The sequence below is a fragment of the Leuresthes tenuis genome, unplaced genomic scaffold, assembly GCF_036924035.1.
Source record: "Leuresthes tenuis unplaced genomic scaffold, fLeuTen1.0.hap1 SCAF_6, whole genome shotgun sequence".
Lineage (NCBI taxonomy): Eukaryota > Metazoa > Chordata > Actinopteri > Atheriniformes > Atherinopsidae > Leuresthes > Leuresthes tenuis.
The window spans coordinates 23,389,464-23,405,325 of NW_027325360.1; the positions used below are offsets into that span (position 1 = coordinate 23,389,464).

Sequence of the window (15,862 nt, forward strand, 5' to 3'; positions counted from 1 at the left end):
TATGACCCCATGCACAGGATGAAGGATCCAAAACCAGATGGAAAACATTAAGAGAGAATTATTTATTAATGACTATGAGTGTTAAATAAAGGAAGGATCAAGTTGGCAAATAACTCTTGCAATATATGATTAAACTTTAAAATATCTTTTGCCTTTATTACTAACAAAACAAAAATTTAAACTGTAATCTTAATAGTTCTAGTGTGAAGATGCCAGTGGAAAATGTCTCACCTAAAATGTCTAATCCGTCCTATACTGTAGAGCAGGTGCCCTAACAGTCCACATCATGAAAGCGACTGTTACTGGCCTACATAAGTAACCGAATCAATAGTTTTCTCATCATCCTGGATTCAAAGGTGAAGATGCAATCATCTGCCCACTTTGAGCCCGCTCTCATTTCGAAAAGCAGGCAACATTTAAGGGGTTAAAAGTTCTTTGATTCCTCCAGTTTGTTTAATTCAGCCTGCACTGCTACTTTATTTTATGTAAAGCACTTTGAATTGTTTTGTACATGAAATGTGCTATACAAATAAATTTGACTTGACTTGACATGAGAAGCTCTGGAGCATAAAAGTGAATACTTCCACAACTGCCAGGATTATCTAAATACCTCACAAGCAGACCACCATTGGTCTGTCTGAGGGGTGTGTGACCAGGTGATCAGCAGCACAGAAGCACCAAAAGAGACTGTATGCTCAATGATTGTCTTCACTCTGTACATTGCAGACATCCATTACAACTCAGAGTTCTGCATTCACATGACTCTGAAGTTGTGGGATGCATCCGTTTTGGACAAGAGGATGAGAGCAAGGAACTGGTGGACTGCTTCAAGGTGTGGGCAAAATCTACTTAATGACAAAATAGATGATTGTGAATTTTAAGAGAAGTTGGAATGAGCCAACAGTTAGAGATGGTGGAAGATGACAGATAATTGGGAATTTATTTGACTAACAGACTGAACTGAAAATGCAACACCGCGGCTGTCTAAGAAGCAAGGGCAGCTTTATTGTGGTTTCTGAAGCAAAATTGTGTTTTTTCTTTTTACCCCATTATGAGTAATTTAGTCTGTTTTTCATTTTCAGATAGTTTTACAAGTCATGTTGCTTATTTAATGTGTCTCGTTTTAACAGATAAATTGATGGAGTGAGGCCTATCGTACTAAAAACAAAGCAGTTTCATTTAGAAGTATTTGCTGAAGTGGTTTTTTCCTTTTTCGAAAAATAACTGATGAGCACTTGGCCAGATGTATGAGTATTAATGTTGTGAGCATGTTACTCTCATGTTTTATACAATTTTCCTCTGGGATAAATAAAGTTTTTACATTTAATTGTCATTTAATCTTGCTCTGGAGAATAAACGTTGCTAATACTGGCCGACGTGAAAGAATAAACACAACATACCCAGATGAAAGTAATCTGTTGAGTTCTTGGCTTTGTGGGTCTTAAAAAGTTGCTGACAGCATTACACAGCCCAGTTTATTTGCTTTAAATGAGTGGAAGGGAACAACCCTAATGTGCATTTTTTTAAAATTACATTTTAAAATGACAGCAATGGCTGTAGAAATGCAAATAGTAAGAGAAAAAGGGTGACTATGCAGCTCATTTCAAAATCTAGATTTATTTGAAAGAGTCTCCATACCAGTGCAGTATGACATCTATATATGTATAAAACCCCTAACAAACCCTCATACTCACATAGGATTCAGAAATATTACATTTTCTAACAAAACCATGCTACTATATTTTGTTTACATGCACACTAAGTAACACTATGTGACAGAAAATTTGGTGACTGGTGACTAAAACACATTGAAATCCCTTCACATAAAGCAACTTAATATATTTTAATTCACATATGCATATATATAGATTATGACAGTTGCCCATTCTTTCTCTGTGAAAACTGAATGATTCGATTCATACACAACACTTTTATACAAATATACAGAAGAATATACAGGATCACAGTCTTTTGGACATTTGAACAGTGTAATTAGAGTCTGTATGATTCATGAAAGCGTCACACATTGAGATAAGACAAATGACTTTGAAATTACACTGAATATCTATGAATCATTACAGTTTTTTGTACATGTTTAACAAAGCGTTTAAACAACAGTCCGTGAGTTCACCTGACAGTGTTATTGAACAGCTCACAGAATGACATGTACAAAGAGAGCCATAATGGCAGCGCTTAGCAGCCCAGAGATAGGAACTGTAACAAACCAGGCAATGAAAATATTTCTGAACAGATGCCAGTCAACCGATTTCCTGGAGCGCAGCCATCCCACGGCCACCACAGATCCTACCTGTACATGCATGATATGGCATTGAATTAGCAGATGTGCCAGTGAGTGCAAGAAAATTAAGTATTTTCATAACATGTTCTCAAAAAGAAACCTTCTTTAACACATGCAACTATTATCGGTCAAGTTTCACAGACTGTAATTTTGATACCTTGCAGTGGGTTGTGCTGACAGGAAGACCAATGTTGGATGCAACAACAACAGTGACTGCTGAAGCAAGCTCAATGCTGAATCCACTGAAGGGAAAGACAATTTTATTATGATTTGACAATATGATACATCCTTATTTAAGCAGATACAGGGCATAGATATGTGGCATACCTAGAGGGTGTGATAGGGGTAAGGTCTTTACCCATGGTCTGTATCACTCTCCGACCCCAAACCCAGAGTCCAGCACAGATTCCTACCCCACCATACAGAAGCAACCAGATGGGTGTGGGTGAGTTGGACACGACAGAGCCACTCTCATAGAGAAGCCAGAGAGCCACCAAAGGGCCAATAGCATTGCTAGTGATAAAAGCAAAATGTAAATCATCTGAACCACCACACATTTGTAAATTCCTCAGAGGATAATCACCTTAGCTTACCTGACATCGTTTCCTCCATGAGCAAAAGAGCCAAAACACGCCGTGAGTATCTGCAAAAACTGGAAAAGCAAGGCAACTGCAGGTTGGTCGACCTCCAGTTCGTCCTCCTCCAGAGCAAGGTCCCCGCCAGCCTCTTGAGTCACACTCCCCTCCTGCACTGCACTCCCGCTGGTCACCGCTGAGCTGTAACTGCTGTAACTGTCCACTCTGGATCTTCTCTGTAACCCACTGTCCACATCTTTGTATTTGGGATCTCCTTGAATTCCATATATGGCCATGGTGTAGGAGGTGTAGCTGTTATTCCTTCGCATGGGCCGCTCTTCTGTGTCACTGTCACCGATGCAGTCACCAACTTTGGCCATGTGGAGCTTGTGGAGAAGGTCTTTGTAAAGACCAGAATCTTTGTGGATGGTGTGGGAGCGTCCACTGTGAGGATCAGTGATCATCATGGAGCCAATAGTGCCATTCAGCCCTGTGAAAGTAATTTCAGTCGATTGCTCATGAATATACTTTATGTTCATAAATATGACCATTGAAGTCAAATATTTTGACATTTACAGCACCAGATAGACTATGTTCACGCATTTCAAGCTCTTTACTTCTCACCATTGGAGATATCCAGATCTTTGGGTTCTATATCCGTGTTTAAGTCAGCCTCCTCTGAACCTCCGAGTTTGAAAGCCACCTTCTGACTCTCTGCAGGAGGGGTCTGGGGTTGAGGGTCAGATGGTAAAGAGGGCTGTTCCAGTGCAGGTTTGAGGGAGTTCTTCTCGATTAGTGGAGTTTCACAGGGAGCAGCAGCTGTTTCTCCTGACAGACACAAAGTCTGAGTTGAAGGACACATTTGTATCAAGCAGCTGGTTATGGTGGAGCAATTTAACACTGGGTTTTTTGTGTTAATACTAGGGATCAATTCAAGTCTCGTATCAATCTGTGGTAACACATGTTCAAGTTTGCTTTATCATCTTCAAAATATGCAAAGTGAAAGTATGACAGAAGAAAATAACCTACATGACTGACAAATTAATAAACCCATCTCCATTATTGGTCTTATTTGAGACTGTAGCCCTAATTAGAAGTGTGAAACTGTAGCATTTACTCACGTTTGATTTTCTTCTTGAGGCGTGGGCAAACAACAAACCAAACGAACAGAGCAGTGACGATGGCACAACCCAGAGAAATGCACAATGTACCCCACCATGGCACTCTGTCAAAACCCAACACTGTGCACACAAGACAGGGACATGAGAGAGAACTCTGTCTCAGATAAGGACCAACAGAAACTTAACTGTGTTTTTCTTTTTTTTTCACCACACAGTCTGCGCAGTTAAAGAGTGAGAAAAACAAAACAAAAAACGTTAGTAGCTCTACACCCTTTGGCCAACTTTAGAAAAATCAATCAACATCTTTAGAGGCAACCTGGTTACAGTATCAGGTAATCTGCCCCTTTCTGTCTAATTGGGTGAGTTGTAGTCATGTGATTTGTAAAAAATTGTACATTATATCTTAACAGCTTGCGCCATATGTGTCAGCCCGTTCTTTTGAATAATAGTATCAGTAAGAGGACACACTCCTCCAATCAGATAGTGAGCAAGAGGCCAGTCTTGCAGTACAGTGATAAACATTCTGTTGAGCGTTAGTAATTTCCCTTTCGCTATAATAAGCACACAGAAAGGCTAAACCGCTGTTGATGTTTTCTTTTACATTAGGAATATCTCAACTCACCTGTTTTTGTTGTGAATAACTGGACATTAAAGAAGAGGGGCGTTACCCATCTTCAACATGAGCATGAACCATGACTGGCCTCAATTATTAACAGCGCAAATGGTTATATTGTACAGCCTGGCATAATCATTTCTGCAAACCCCACCCCCAAAAATTGCTTTCTGTCACAAGTCAGGAACTTGCATGCAATATGAGTGTGAGAAGTGCACTCTACTCTAATTGTGCTGTAATTTTACATAGCAGGAGATTTTGGGTGTTATTTTCCTTGACCCACACACACCGGCCTGCAGCCTTCATTGAAGGACCCAGGCCAGTTGACTTCTTGATAAGTTCAATCCTGCAAATGAAACACAAAGGAATGGAAATTTTCCATTTAATATCTTTGATTGCAACGTGTTTGTTTGCTTTAATCTTTTATTTTTACTGTTTCAACACTATTTTGTTTTATGATATTTAGACAAATAACTGAGTAGAACAAATTATTTCTACATAACCAGATCTGTTTGCATATTTTTGAAATAGTCTCCTGATTACTTGCCTACTTTTGCCTGTCACCAGGACTCCTGTGTGCACCCTGTGAACTTTATTTACCTCACTTTGGTCCAAGGATTTAATCAGATTCTGTGGTTGTTTAGTGCATTAAGTGTCAGTGAAAAGAAGTATTGGTGTGTTCAGTGAACTTGATACTCACGTGGAGCTCCTGTAAACATGATGGAGAAGAGGTTGATGCCCATAGTGATGGCATAGAAGACAGGAAGGGCTCTCAGTCCATTAGGCACAGGGTTAGACTGTAGAGGAAGACTTGTCTGGGTTATATGTACAACATCTGAGATCCATTATAACATTTTACTTTCTTACCACACGATTAAGAAGACTGGTATTTAATCTTTACAGTAAATGTCTATTTTTTTTGTTTCCCACCTGGATATGGAACTAAACTAGGCAGCTGCTGGTAATGGCATTGTGCTGACATTAGTGATGTCACTATTTACACATAAAGGACAGTACACTGTACATAACTGTTTGAGGAACTGTGCTTCTACTGCTCAGACATTTAGTTTTAAAGAGCTCATATTATGCTTGTTTACAGTTAATACTTGTAGAATAGAATAGGTTGTAGAATGTAGAATAGGTTTACAAACTTTCAATGCAAAAGAAATGGAACTTTACATTCTTTCAATGCTACAACACTTTTGACATCCCGTGTCAGCAGGAAGGTATTACACATGTGTTTCATCATCTTGCTGTGGTTAAGTAAGTCAGTTTCAGTCAATTCAGTGTCTTCTTTGGGAAATAATTACTCTCTGATGTCTGGACCTTTAGCTTTGTATTTCTACAAAACGTTTACATGCATGAAAAAAGCTCTACAACACACCACTCGGAAAAAAAACATTATATGACCTCTTTTAACTTCTAATATGACTTCATTTAACTTAATTTTTCAGTTGACAGAGAGATCAAGGTCTGTGTTACTTCTGGGAAAAAAGCTAGTTAAACTGTTTAGTGTCACAGTGGTCCTATTGCAACTATTCAGATTTGTCTTCTGTCCCTTAGGTGGAACCCAAAACTTTTCTTAAGCAGTGATGTATCAGTATCAAACATTTGATAGTGTAATTCATATTAACATATCAGTCATCTGGGACCTCTGTTGCCGAAAAGCATGTCTGATTTCTATACTTTATAGTCTTGTTGATTTACAATAACACTTACTACCTGTGCACAGAGGTAAAAATAGCTCTTACCTTGTTCAGAATGAATTTGCGAACAATATAGAAGAGAATTCCTGACATGATTCCCGACAGCACAGGCGACAGGAACCAGGACGCCACTTTGAAAAAACATTTGATGGATAATTAATCGAGCATTTTTCATACAGATGTTTTTCAGGTTCAACACACTCAAAAGTGGAGATAAAACAACATATATTCACCAATGCGTAGTAGTTCCATCCATTTGACCCCTTGGTGACCTCTGGCTACCATGGAATATCCAATTGTAGCTCCAACAATGCAGTGGGTTCCAGAAATAGGGAGCTTCAGGAATGATGCAGCCAGCTGCCAGACAGCAGAGCCTGTTACCAAAAAACGTGACCAAGGCCCATGTTAACAACGTGAAAATTCACATTTTCATGAAAAGACAATAAGAAACCATTTCTATGTGCACACTTACCACACATTGCACTTATCGATCCTGCCATGAGGACGTGTTCAGAGCCATTGTACATCTTCACGTCGATGATTCCCTGTCTGATGGTCTCGCTGACTTTGGCTCCCAGCAGTACTGAACCCACCGTCTCAAAGATAGTGGCCAGGATGCAGGCCTGACGCAAAGTGACTACTCCTGAGCCCACTGCCGTACCAAAAGAGTTGGCCACATCATTTGCCCCCACAGAGAAAGCCAGAATGAAGGCAATTACGAAGCCCAGCACCAACAGCCACAAGTAGCTGGACATGTCGGACTGAAAGGTCAGAGCTGCGGTGGTGGCAGCGGCCAAGGTTGCTAGTGTAGCTGTATCCATCACTGCGTGCAATATCAACTGAAAATCAAACCAAACTAATTTGCTGTGATTTAACTGGGACTTATGAGGTAATATGTATTTATGATTAAATATCTATCACAAAAATAAGTAGAGCCTTTTAGTTCAGATCTAAATGTATTAATAGGAAAAATATTTGAATTTATTGCTAGCTAGGTATGCAGGGTTTTTCTGTGGACTTCATATTAAAATGACAGGGTATAAGGGTGGGAGAGGCATCCATTGTGACAGATAGCTTCTGATGATGGGCACTGCAAAAAGACAAAGATGCGTGCGTTAGTGGGAAAAACGGCTTACACAAACAAAAGCTAATCTGAGTAACATATTAACAAGCTCAAACTACCTGACAACACCAAGCAGCAAGCATCATTATGCTCGGCATGCATGATTTACAAAGTTATGGCACAGGGAAGTGCTTTTTGTTTTTGTATCAGCAACGTGGACACTTTATCAGACAGGAATAAGCCTTTTAATACTGTAATGATGCGATATACATGAAGTATTCCAACACTGAGATATAAAGTTTAATTTAAGATGTAATGCTTGGATGCAGGAGAGTATTATGTCATTAGTCCTTAGAATCTTAATAAATTACTTAAACTTTTAAGTGTATTTCATCCCCTGGGCTTACTTAATTGGGAATAAAGACAATACTAGGTAAAATCCATGCATTCAATTAAATGAAAGCAGGGCATTCATTTTACATGAAATGTGTATTTGTCTCATATAGCAGATACTCAGATGCAGTGTTATGTAGTTTCAGTGGACTCTAAAATCCCACTTCCACATTACAATTAAATAAATCCACTTAAAACATCAAAAAGAGACTTTTGAACCACAAATAATTGGCCTATTCAACACTGTTGGCAGTCGTAGTAATTTTGAACAAACTCACCATCAGTATGGAAAAAAGCGGTATGTTAATCTCCTTAGTTGGTCTTGCACAATTCAATTGGAGTGACGACACAGAGGAAAAACAAAACACAAACAGAAGGGAAATAAATGGAACTTACGTGTGAGACCAGAGCAAAGTTTTCCTCTACAATGTGGTGTCCTCTGCACTCAGTGTATCCTGCTGTGAGTTGTTAGCAGTTACAACACTTCTCAAAGTCAGGGGCTGTGAGAGGAAGGCAGTGCAGAGGCCTGCAGCATGTGGAGGGCCCCTGTTGGAGGTTGGTTTATATATTGAGCTGAGTGAGAACACGCCTTTCCACTCTGGTCATGAGACAGCAGCGGTACAGAGGCTAATGTTTAGCTTGTTTGTTGACATGGAGCAAAATAATTACAGCTGTGTGCTGATTGCGTTGCTTTGCCTGATCCTCAAATTGTGTTTTTCTCCAACCACCTTGAAGAAACAATAATGACTATTGTTTTGGCTAAATATATCTCTTTCTTTCAAAGGAACATTATTTCAGGCCACGGTGAGGTTGCCATGGTTTTATTATTTGTGTGTAATCAATCTTTTATTTTCTCAACATTGCTGAAAACTATGTGCGGAAAACTATGACAGCAATTAGAATTTCAAAATGATTGCAAAGAACCATTTCAATTTAGTCTAAATGATTCATTTAATCTGGTGCCACCTGCTGGGCAAATATAGCATGTTGCAGCCATTGAGGTTGTGAGATCATTAGAATGACTGTTATTACTTTTATAACTCTTAATCTTAATCTCTTAATCTCTCACAGTTTCTCCATTAAATAAATGATTCCCACAATGATTGTTTTTCCACTGACTGGACTGAAGTAAAGTTCATGCTCAACGGCACATGAAGCAGCAGTGACAAACCGTGTTACTCATCAACCTGTTGCTCAAGTCACTTTCCTGAGAAACCCCAGGAGAGCATCAGGAGGCCTTCAACATCAGCAGTACTGACTCTTGTCCGAAATGCTACAGTGCCCCTGAATCTGCTGATCAGTTCCTATTCATTACTTATTTATTCAGTGATTGTTGGATGATGTTGTTTGGACGTGCCCAAGTGCCAGCTGCGCGGAATATTTTGAACTCTGTGAAGTGTGTGACAAGTCCAACTGGAAAGAAAAACCTGAATGTGAAGGCGGGAAATTTCTTTTTTTCTTTCTTTCTTTCTTTCTTTCTTTCTTTCTTTCTTTCTTTCTTTCTTTCTTTCTTTCTTTCTTTCTTTCTTTCTTTCTTTCTTTCTTTCTTTCTTTCTTTCTTTCTTTCTTTCTTTCTTTCTTTCTTTCTTTCTTTCTTTCTTTCTTTCTTTCTTTCTTTCAATTAAAAATAAATTTTTAAACTACTTTTTGACAATAATAAAAGAAAATGTGTGTGATTCCTTTAATTAATTTTCATGAAAATAAATGAATAACATCCAATAGGCTGTTAAGCAAGTGCAAAATGTATTTGCAAGCTTATACACACATCTTCACACAGTCATTTCATATTCAATAGAAGAAGAAGAAATCGTTTTTGCCAACCAACAGGATTTTTTTTTATAAATGACCATAATCCAGGACTTTATTTCTGCCTGTATCATCACACTTGAAAGAAAGAGCCTTTTATTATGGTAATTGCAGATGTATTAATCAACTCCTATCTAAATCATTCCATTTGTTGTTGAGGCACCTTTTATACATAGTTTAAAAGAAAAGGGCGTAAGTTGCACTTTTTAATGTCCATACAGTACACACATCCATCAACAAAGAATCATGAACACTCACACTAAAGGTTAAACCAGAATCACCTGTAAGCCTCACATGCATGACCTTAAACTGTAGGAAGAAACCAAAGCACCCTGGGAGAACCCACACAGGCAGAATCCGTACAGGGAGCTTAAAGTTGTAAGGCAACAGTGCGGATGGCTACACCACAAGGGCTTGTTTCATGTCATACTCATTTGCTTCAGAAGGTTAAATGAGACTGTCGGTTTGGGACCGGCAGCACCCAGATGCAAACAAAATGATTGTCATTTAAAGACAAAGCTTGGATAAGAACTCTGAAAATGAATCATGCCCAGCAACACCATGGCAGATGCATTCCATGCAATCATGTTCTCAAGAGATTAGTACTATACTTTTAATTGCTTGCATGAAGATTAGACAGTTGTTGACAGTGATCGAACAGAAAAGGCTCAACAACTTTCCCAGAATGGTGTGACTGATCTTTTGTATTGTAAAGCATACTTAATTATTGTTGCCATGAGTTAAATGTTGTTTTCTGTCATTTTTTAGGTATTCAGTATTATAATTACCAGTCATTTTTGCCTAATGCAACAATGTATGTTTGTTTTCCAGCGCCATGAGAAGTTTTCTTCTTCACATTCTCATGGCAAGTTGATCTGTAATTCAAACTGTCAACCACTTTCATCTTTGTGGGTCTGTGCAACAATACTCAACTGCTGAGCATACACCATTTCATTGAACTTATGATACAACTATGGTTAAACACAGAGCTTATGTAGAAACAGAGGAAGATTGTTCAAATCTATACTTTTTATACAATTGCGAGCAATAAAATCTGGCACACTAGCATGCATATAAACTTGACATTCTGAAAGAGAAACACAATCCACATCTAAACACACACACCCACAATCATTTGTGTGATGGATAAAAGCTTAATAGGAGTAATGTGCAACTGCCTCCGAATGGTGAGCAGAGCAAAATAATCTCTCTCCTTGCAGTTATGAAAAGTCACTGAGAAAAGTTTTTTGCAGAGCTGTGTTTTTAGCTGTTTGTGCTGTTCATGATGCAATGTGAGACCATTTGTCACTGACAATGTCGGCTGTTTAAGATTTACCTAAGGACCTCTAGGTGGCATCAAAGCCCCTATTCAGGTTACACAGGTTGATTCGTAAAAGCACCATGTTGAAATACCAGTTTAGGACTCATGAGGAAAAATAATCTGCAGTTTAGTCACTATTTGCTCCCGTATGTGTGGATTTACTACAAGAGCTGTTTTGTGTAAACTTTTTGTTTCTGTTAGGAAGATATTAGAGTTTTGTGAAGATATCTTAACTGAAATGATCAACAACATTATCTTATACATCTTTAATGGAGACCTATAAAAGTTCCAATGTAAGAAAACATTTAGATCACTTTCCCCCCCAAAAATTTCAGGCTTATAGCTTCTTTCTCGAGATGTTCGAATTGTCACAACATTCCTTACCTCCTGAATCCTTACCTCTTTAAAACTCCCCAACTCTGTAATCTCAAATGCAGAGGCTTTGGGAATTTTCTTAAAACGTTCCCTATCATATTTAAAATTAGACAAGATCGGACATGCAAATAAGTAACTGAAGAGTGTGGCTGGTTCTCATGCTCAGGCCTATTTTAGCCCAACCCTTCCTTCTCCTCTTCCCTCCCTCCTATCCCTTGCCAAACAGGATCTGTAGGATCTTACAGTCATTTTCTCAGGAGACAGGAATGTCAGAACACAAGGCAAAGAGCCTGCTGGGGCATGCTCCCTACATTCTCTCAAACTTACAGGAAGGAGTCCAGATTGATCATAAAACCATTTCATTTCCAGTAAGCATTTAGCAACAATTGTCACTGTTAGTTGCTGTGACTGTGATGAATGCGTAGTCAACACAGACTGACTCAGTACCAACGTTAGCTTGTCTGGTACATCACCATGCCCTGTTTCTTCTTCTATTTTTTTTTAAAGAGATTTGTCACATAACTACACAGACATACTTTGCAAATGGCAAAAAAGCACTAAAATGGGAGGATTTTTGAGATTTTTATTAAATCTTTTTAAAACTCAGTCTTTGGAACAGCTTATAAGCATTATATTACACAGCAGATAGTCTAGTCATTCAGACTTAAAAGAACCCAAGTGTATCAGAATTTAAATATAATACAATGAAATTGTGGCATTCCAACGGTAATAAGGTATAAGAATGACACAAAATCAAAGAAATGTAAAGGATTATTTGTCTGATTTTACGATCATCCCAGATTACCATCTATAGTATGTCAAGTTTTCAGATGCTAAGCAGAGAATAGGAATGTACCAAAACATCGATGTCCCACGTAATGCTACATTTTCTGCATCATTGTGAATTAGGTTTGGACACACACATGGCCGCAATGGCAGAGATCCTGCATCTGTTAGCCCACTCTCAACACTAATGCAGGCTTTTCCGTTGCATGGACAAGCAGAGCTGTTTGCAATGAAATGTAAAAAGTCACCAAGTCAAGTTTTTCCACGTGGATCAGTGGCCATCTCTACTTTAATTGACAGACCAGTGGCTGGAAGTCGGCGACGAGCTGCTGGTGGATTCTTTGTGGCACTGATTTGGGCTGTGGCTATAAACTGGGGAGTGGGTGACACTTGGACTGCTCGGAGGTGTGGAGGAACAGGAGGAAGACTTGGATTTAATCTGGAGCCACTTGTCTCCCAAAGCCTTGGCAAAGTGGTCATCAACAGACACGCTAATGGAAAGCTGCTGGGGGTGGCCTTGCTGGTAGTTCACTCCGAGGCTCCTCTTGAAATGCTCCTCGAGGACATGATCATAGATGCCTTTTGAATCCACTGTAAGACAGAAGATGTATGACAAACATCAAATACACACCTCAGTGAGTCAGTGAGAGTATATGGTTATCTGCACTGTGATGCGAGTGTGACGATGAGGGAGTGACTGTCTGGTCTGTGAGATCATCTGAGGAGCGTGAGACTGACCTGATGAATGGCTTTCATGGACCTCAGATCTGCTGGAGGGATTTCTTAATGAGGGCACACAAGTGATCACAGATGGACGCATCTGAAAAAAAAAGGATCATGAGTTACATTTAACTGGATTAAAACAGAATTATGACAGTATTTCAGCAGAAACCATGTTTTGTGTTTTCTCTTAATCCCTCCAAATCTTCAGATCTAATACCTAAACATCAATGTACCTTCCACTGAAATTACAACAGTAGCAATGTGAAGAGTTTAATTTTAAATTAATTATAAAGTGATTAAACTGGTTAGGTTGCCATAAAAGTCATACAACACCCAGTGTGATGCATTAACGGGTCATAGAGAAAGCAGTCTGTTTGGTCTTGTTGATAGCATTCTTCCCTCCATTGCTCACATTTTCTTCCTGAATCTGGCTGGATTGCATAGCTCAGGCAAGCTTAGGCTTGTAGAGACTCTTGGAATCAGAATGCCTGTGCAGTTGGATTCACTGACTAAAGATGGGAGATGTACCACTGCTGTGGGTAGCCTGGAGCTACATAGAGACTACAAAGGGACAGACAGCACTGGCACATTTCCTAAGTAATGACCGCAAAAGCATCATCCTTTATCCTACATGAAATCATCTTGTTAAAGACACAAGCAGCACTTGTTTGACTCAGCTGAATTACCTGGATTTGACTGGAAGTTGAGTTTGTAGTCTTCTCCTCTCTGCTTTCAAGATCTTTTCTCGGTTTCTTGATGAGGGCCAGGGGTTCCTCCATGACTGGTGCGTAGTACACATGGGTTGGTAGAGGGCTCGTGGGGCTGGGTGTTGGACTCAGGGTAGATCTGGGACTTTGTTGGCTGTTGAACACAGCAGGTGCTGGTGCTGCCCTTTGGGACATTTTCCCAAGGCTTCTGCTTATTGCCCGCTCTCGCCTGAAAAGGACATTTATCAGAAGATGTTTCTTTAACATTGCATGGATGAAATTGCATTTCTTTGACTGAATTTGCCTTGAATTAGTTTTATTGTTAATGGAAAGATGAAAAAACGGTTTCACCAACCTTTCTTCCAGAGTTAGACCTCTCTCATGGCTGCGCTTACGTTTGATGGGATACACAGCGGGGGTTCTCACCCGGTCACTTGCCACATGTCTGTATCTGTCTTCGCCTCTTAAGTGGGGTTGACCTACAAAACAAATTCAAGCAGAATAAGAAAAGCAGGAAGGTCTTATTTGTTTAATTTTTATTCCCATAATCATATTTTGTTCTGCTATAGTTTATTGACTCATAGAAACAAATTTTGTCATTGATGAGTTTACTCAGTTGCCAATGGTATATAGAAGTAAGTGATGAGTAACAGGTTGTTTTGATCCTTGATATCAACCTGCATGACTACTATTCGTGGGAAATTTTTTTGCCACCGTTAATTGTAAACTCCGTTAAGCTGTAGAACTCGATCTACCTGATCAGTGAGCGTTACAACACTACACAGCTGATTCAATGCTAACGGTAAATGTTGTTTTTCTGCATAATGTTGGCATTCAGCCCTGTCACACGCTCATCTGTTTGGATGGAGTGCAAAACATCAAGTGGCACCCAGAGTGTAAGGAGCATAATTTGGGCGGCACCCATTTGTGAAAAGGCTATCAGAGTGAATACACACACACACACGCACACACACACACACACACACACACAATTTTTACAATTAAACATGTTGAAACACACCAATAGGGTGCTGATGATGTCACTGATGAGTTGGAAGGCTGCAGAACATATCCAGACTGCAAGTTAACATGTTTTGAACATCACCGTGTTTTCATGTTTTTCACAAACTGAAGTGTGAGCAAAGCTACACAAAGAATATTACACCAAATGAGTGTGCAGTCGAAGTCTAAAGCTTGTGTGTCAGGCATATTGTCAAAACAACAGCTCTGTTTGAAAATGTAATGGCTGCATAATTACACCATGCTCCATTGTTTGACTGTGTGCTCAGTTAACACTTGGAAATCCACACTGATGGGACTGCAGGAGGATTCAGCTGTATTCAGGGAACAATACTGTCTGCAATCTTTCTGAACTGAAACAATAGGTGATTATCTGTTTTGCATACTGAGACAAAAAAAGAGCAGTTCAGCGTCTTCACACTCGGTTACTCACTTCAGTTTGCATTTCCTACAGCACAAACTCTCCAACACCTGTGTGCTACTCCTTCACACAGAGTGCTATTGTGGAGGGGGGCAGGTATTACCACACCTATGCTGATTTTCTAATGCCTCGGGCATGTATATTTCTTCCTTATTAGTGGAGGGAATGTGTTGCCTGACCTTCTGCTTTGGTGCCTTTAATCAGATTTCATCTGTATCGAAATGTGAGTCTTCCAAAAATCTCAGCTCAAGTTTGAAGCCATTGAAAGCTCATAAGTATTAATTGTTAGTCCTTTATGTTTCATCAAAGAAGGTTGCTTGTACAAAAGCTTTTTAAGAAAAAAATATTGATCTTTCACAAAGTAGATTCTTGTTGGTGTTGATTGTCAACCCATCTAATCCTTTCTGTATTTACATGAATGTCATGGACAGAACAAAGGCACTACCACTGTCACAAACACAGACACCCCATAATGTATTACTCAAATATTAGATATAAAACATATGAATGTGAATCCCCAGAATATGATACAAAATAATACAAGTATTCACCATCATGAAGCAAGATGAGAGAATAAATGAAAATGCTACTCCGCTTACCTTCTAATATGTAGACCTTGAAGCCACTGCTCATCCGAGTAATGTATTGGAAATTAGCCACGGCCATGGCTCCTTGTCTTTGTCAGAATGGAGGCAAGAACAAAGGCTGAGGTTTGGAGTAGACTGCTGGAGTTTGCAGGACACAATGAGCCTTGGTTATGGATTGTACTGGCAAAGGAATGAGATGCTATGTCTGAGCTCAGGCAGGTAAAGTATCAGGTGTGTGCAGATAGGCACAGTGGCTTCCCTGTGACTCATCCCCTGCTTTCAGATTGGCTGCTGTCTTGGCCAATGGCAAGCTCTCGTTCATTCACCCTGTGTTGTTATTGTGTTG

General features: G+C 39.4%; 2 protein-coding genes across 2 annotated transcripts; both read right to left on the minus strand.

Moving 5' to 3' along the window:
• Positions 1–1,598: 1,598 nt before the first annotated feature.
• slc20a1a (solute carrier family 20 member 1a) lies at positions 1,599–8,315 on the minus strand. Its single transcript, XM_072388320.1, has 11 exons — positions 8,167–8,315; positions 6,787–7,404; positions 6,548–6,688; positions 6,360–6,445; positions 5,309–5,405; positions 3,996–4,115; positions 3,499–3,702; positions 2,893–3,364; positions 2,627–2,812; positions 2,457–2,541; positions 1,599–2,308 (listed from the first exon to the last, which is right to left on the minus strand). Exons 2-11 carry the CDS (start codon positions 7,133–7,135, stop codon positions 2,153–2,155), a joined length of 1,896 nt encoding a protein of 631 aa, XP_072244421.1. The 5' UTR covers positions 7,136–7,404; positions 8,167–8,315; the 3' UTR covers positions 1,599–2,152.
• Positions 8,316–11,842: 3,527 nt separating this feature from the next.
• On the minus strand, positions 11,843–15,772 carry vgll4l (vestigial like 4 like). The gene is made up of 5 exons (XM_072388323.1): positions 15,529–15,772; positions 13,844–13,967; positions 13,468–13,717; positions 12,797–12,878; positions 11,843–12,649 (listed from the first exon to the last, which is right to left on the minus strand). The coding sequence occupies exons 1-5, from the start codon at positions 15,593–15,595 to the stop codon at positions 12,348–12,350; spliced, it is 825 nt and encodes a 274-aa protein (XP_072244424.1). The 5' UTR covers positions 15,596–15,772; the 3' UTR covers positions 11,843–12,347.
• Between the last annotated feature and the right edge of the window lie 90 nt (positions 15,773–15,862).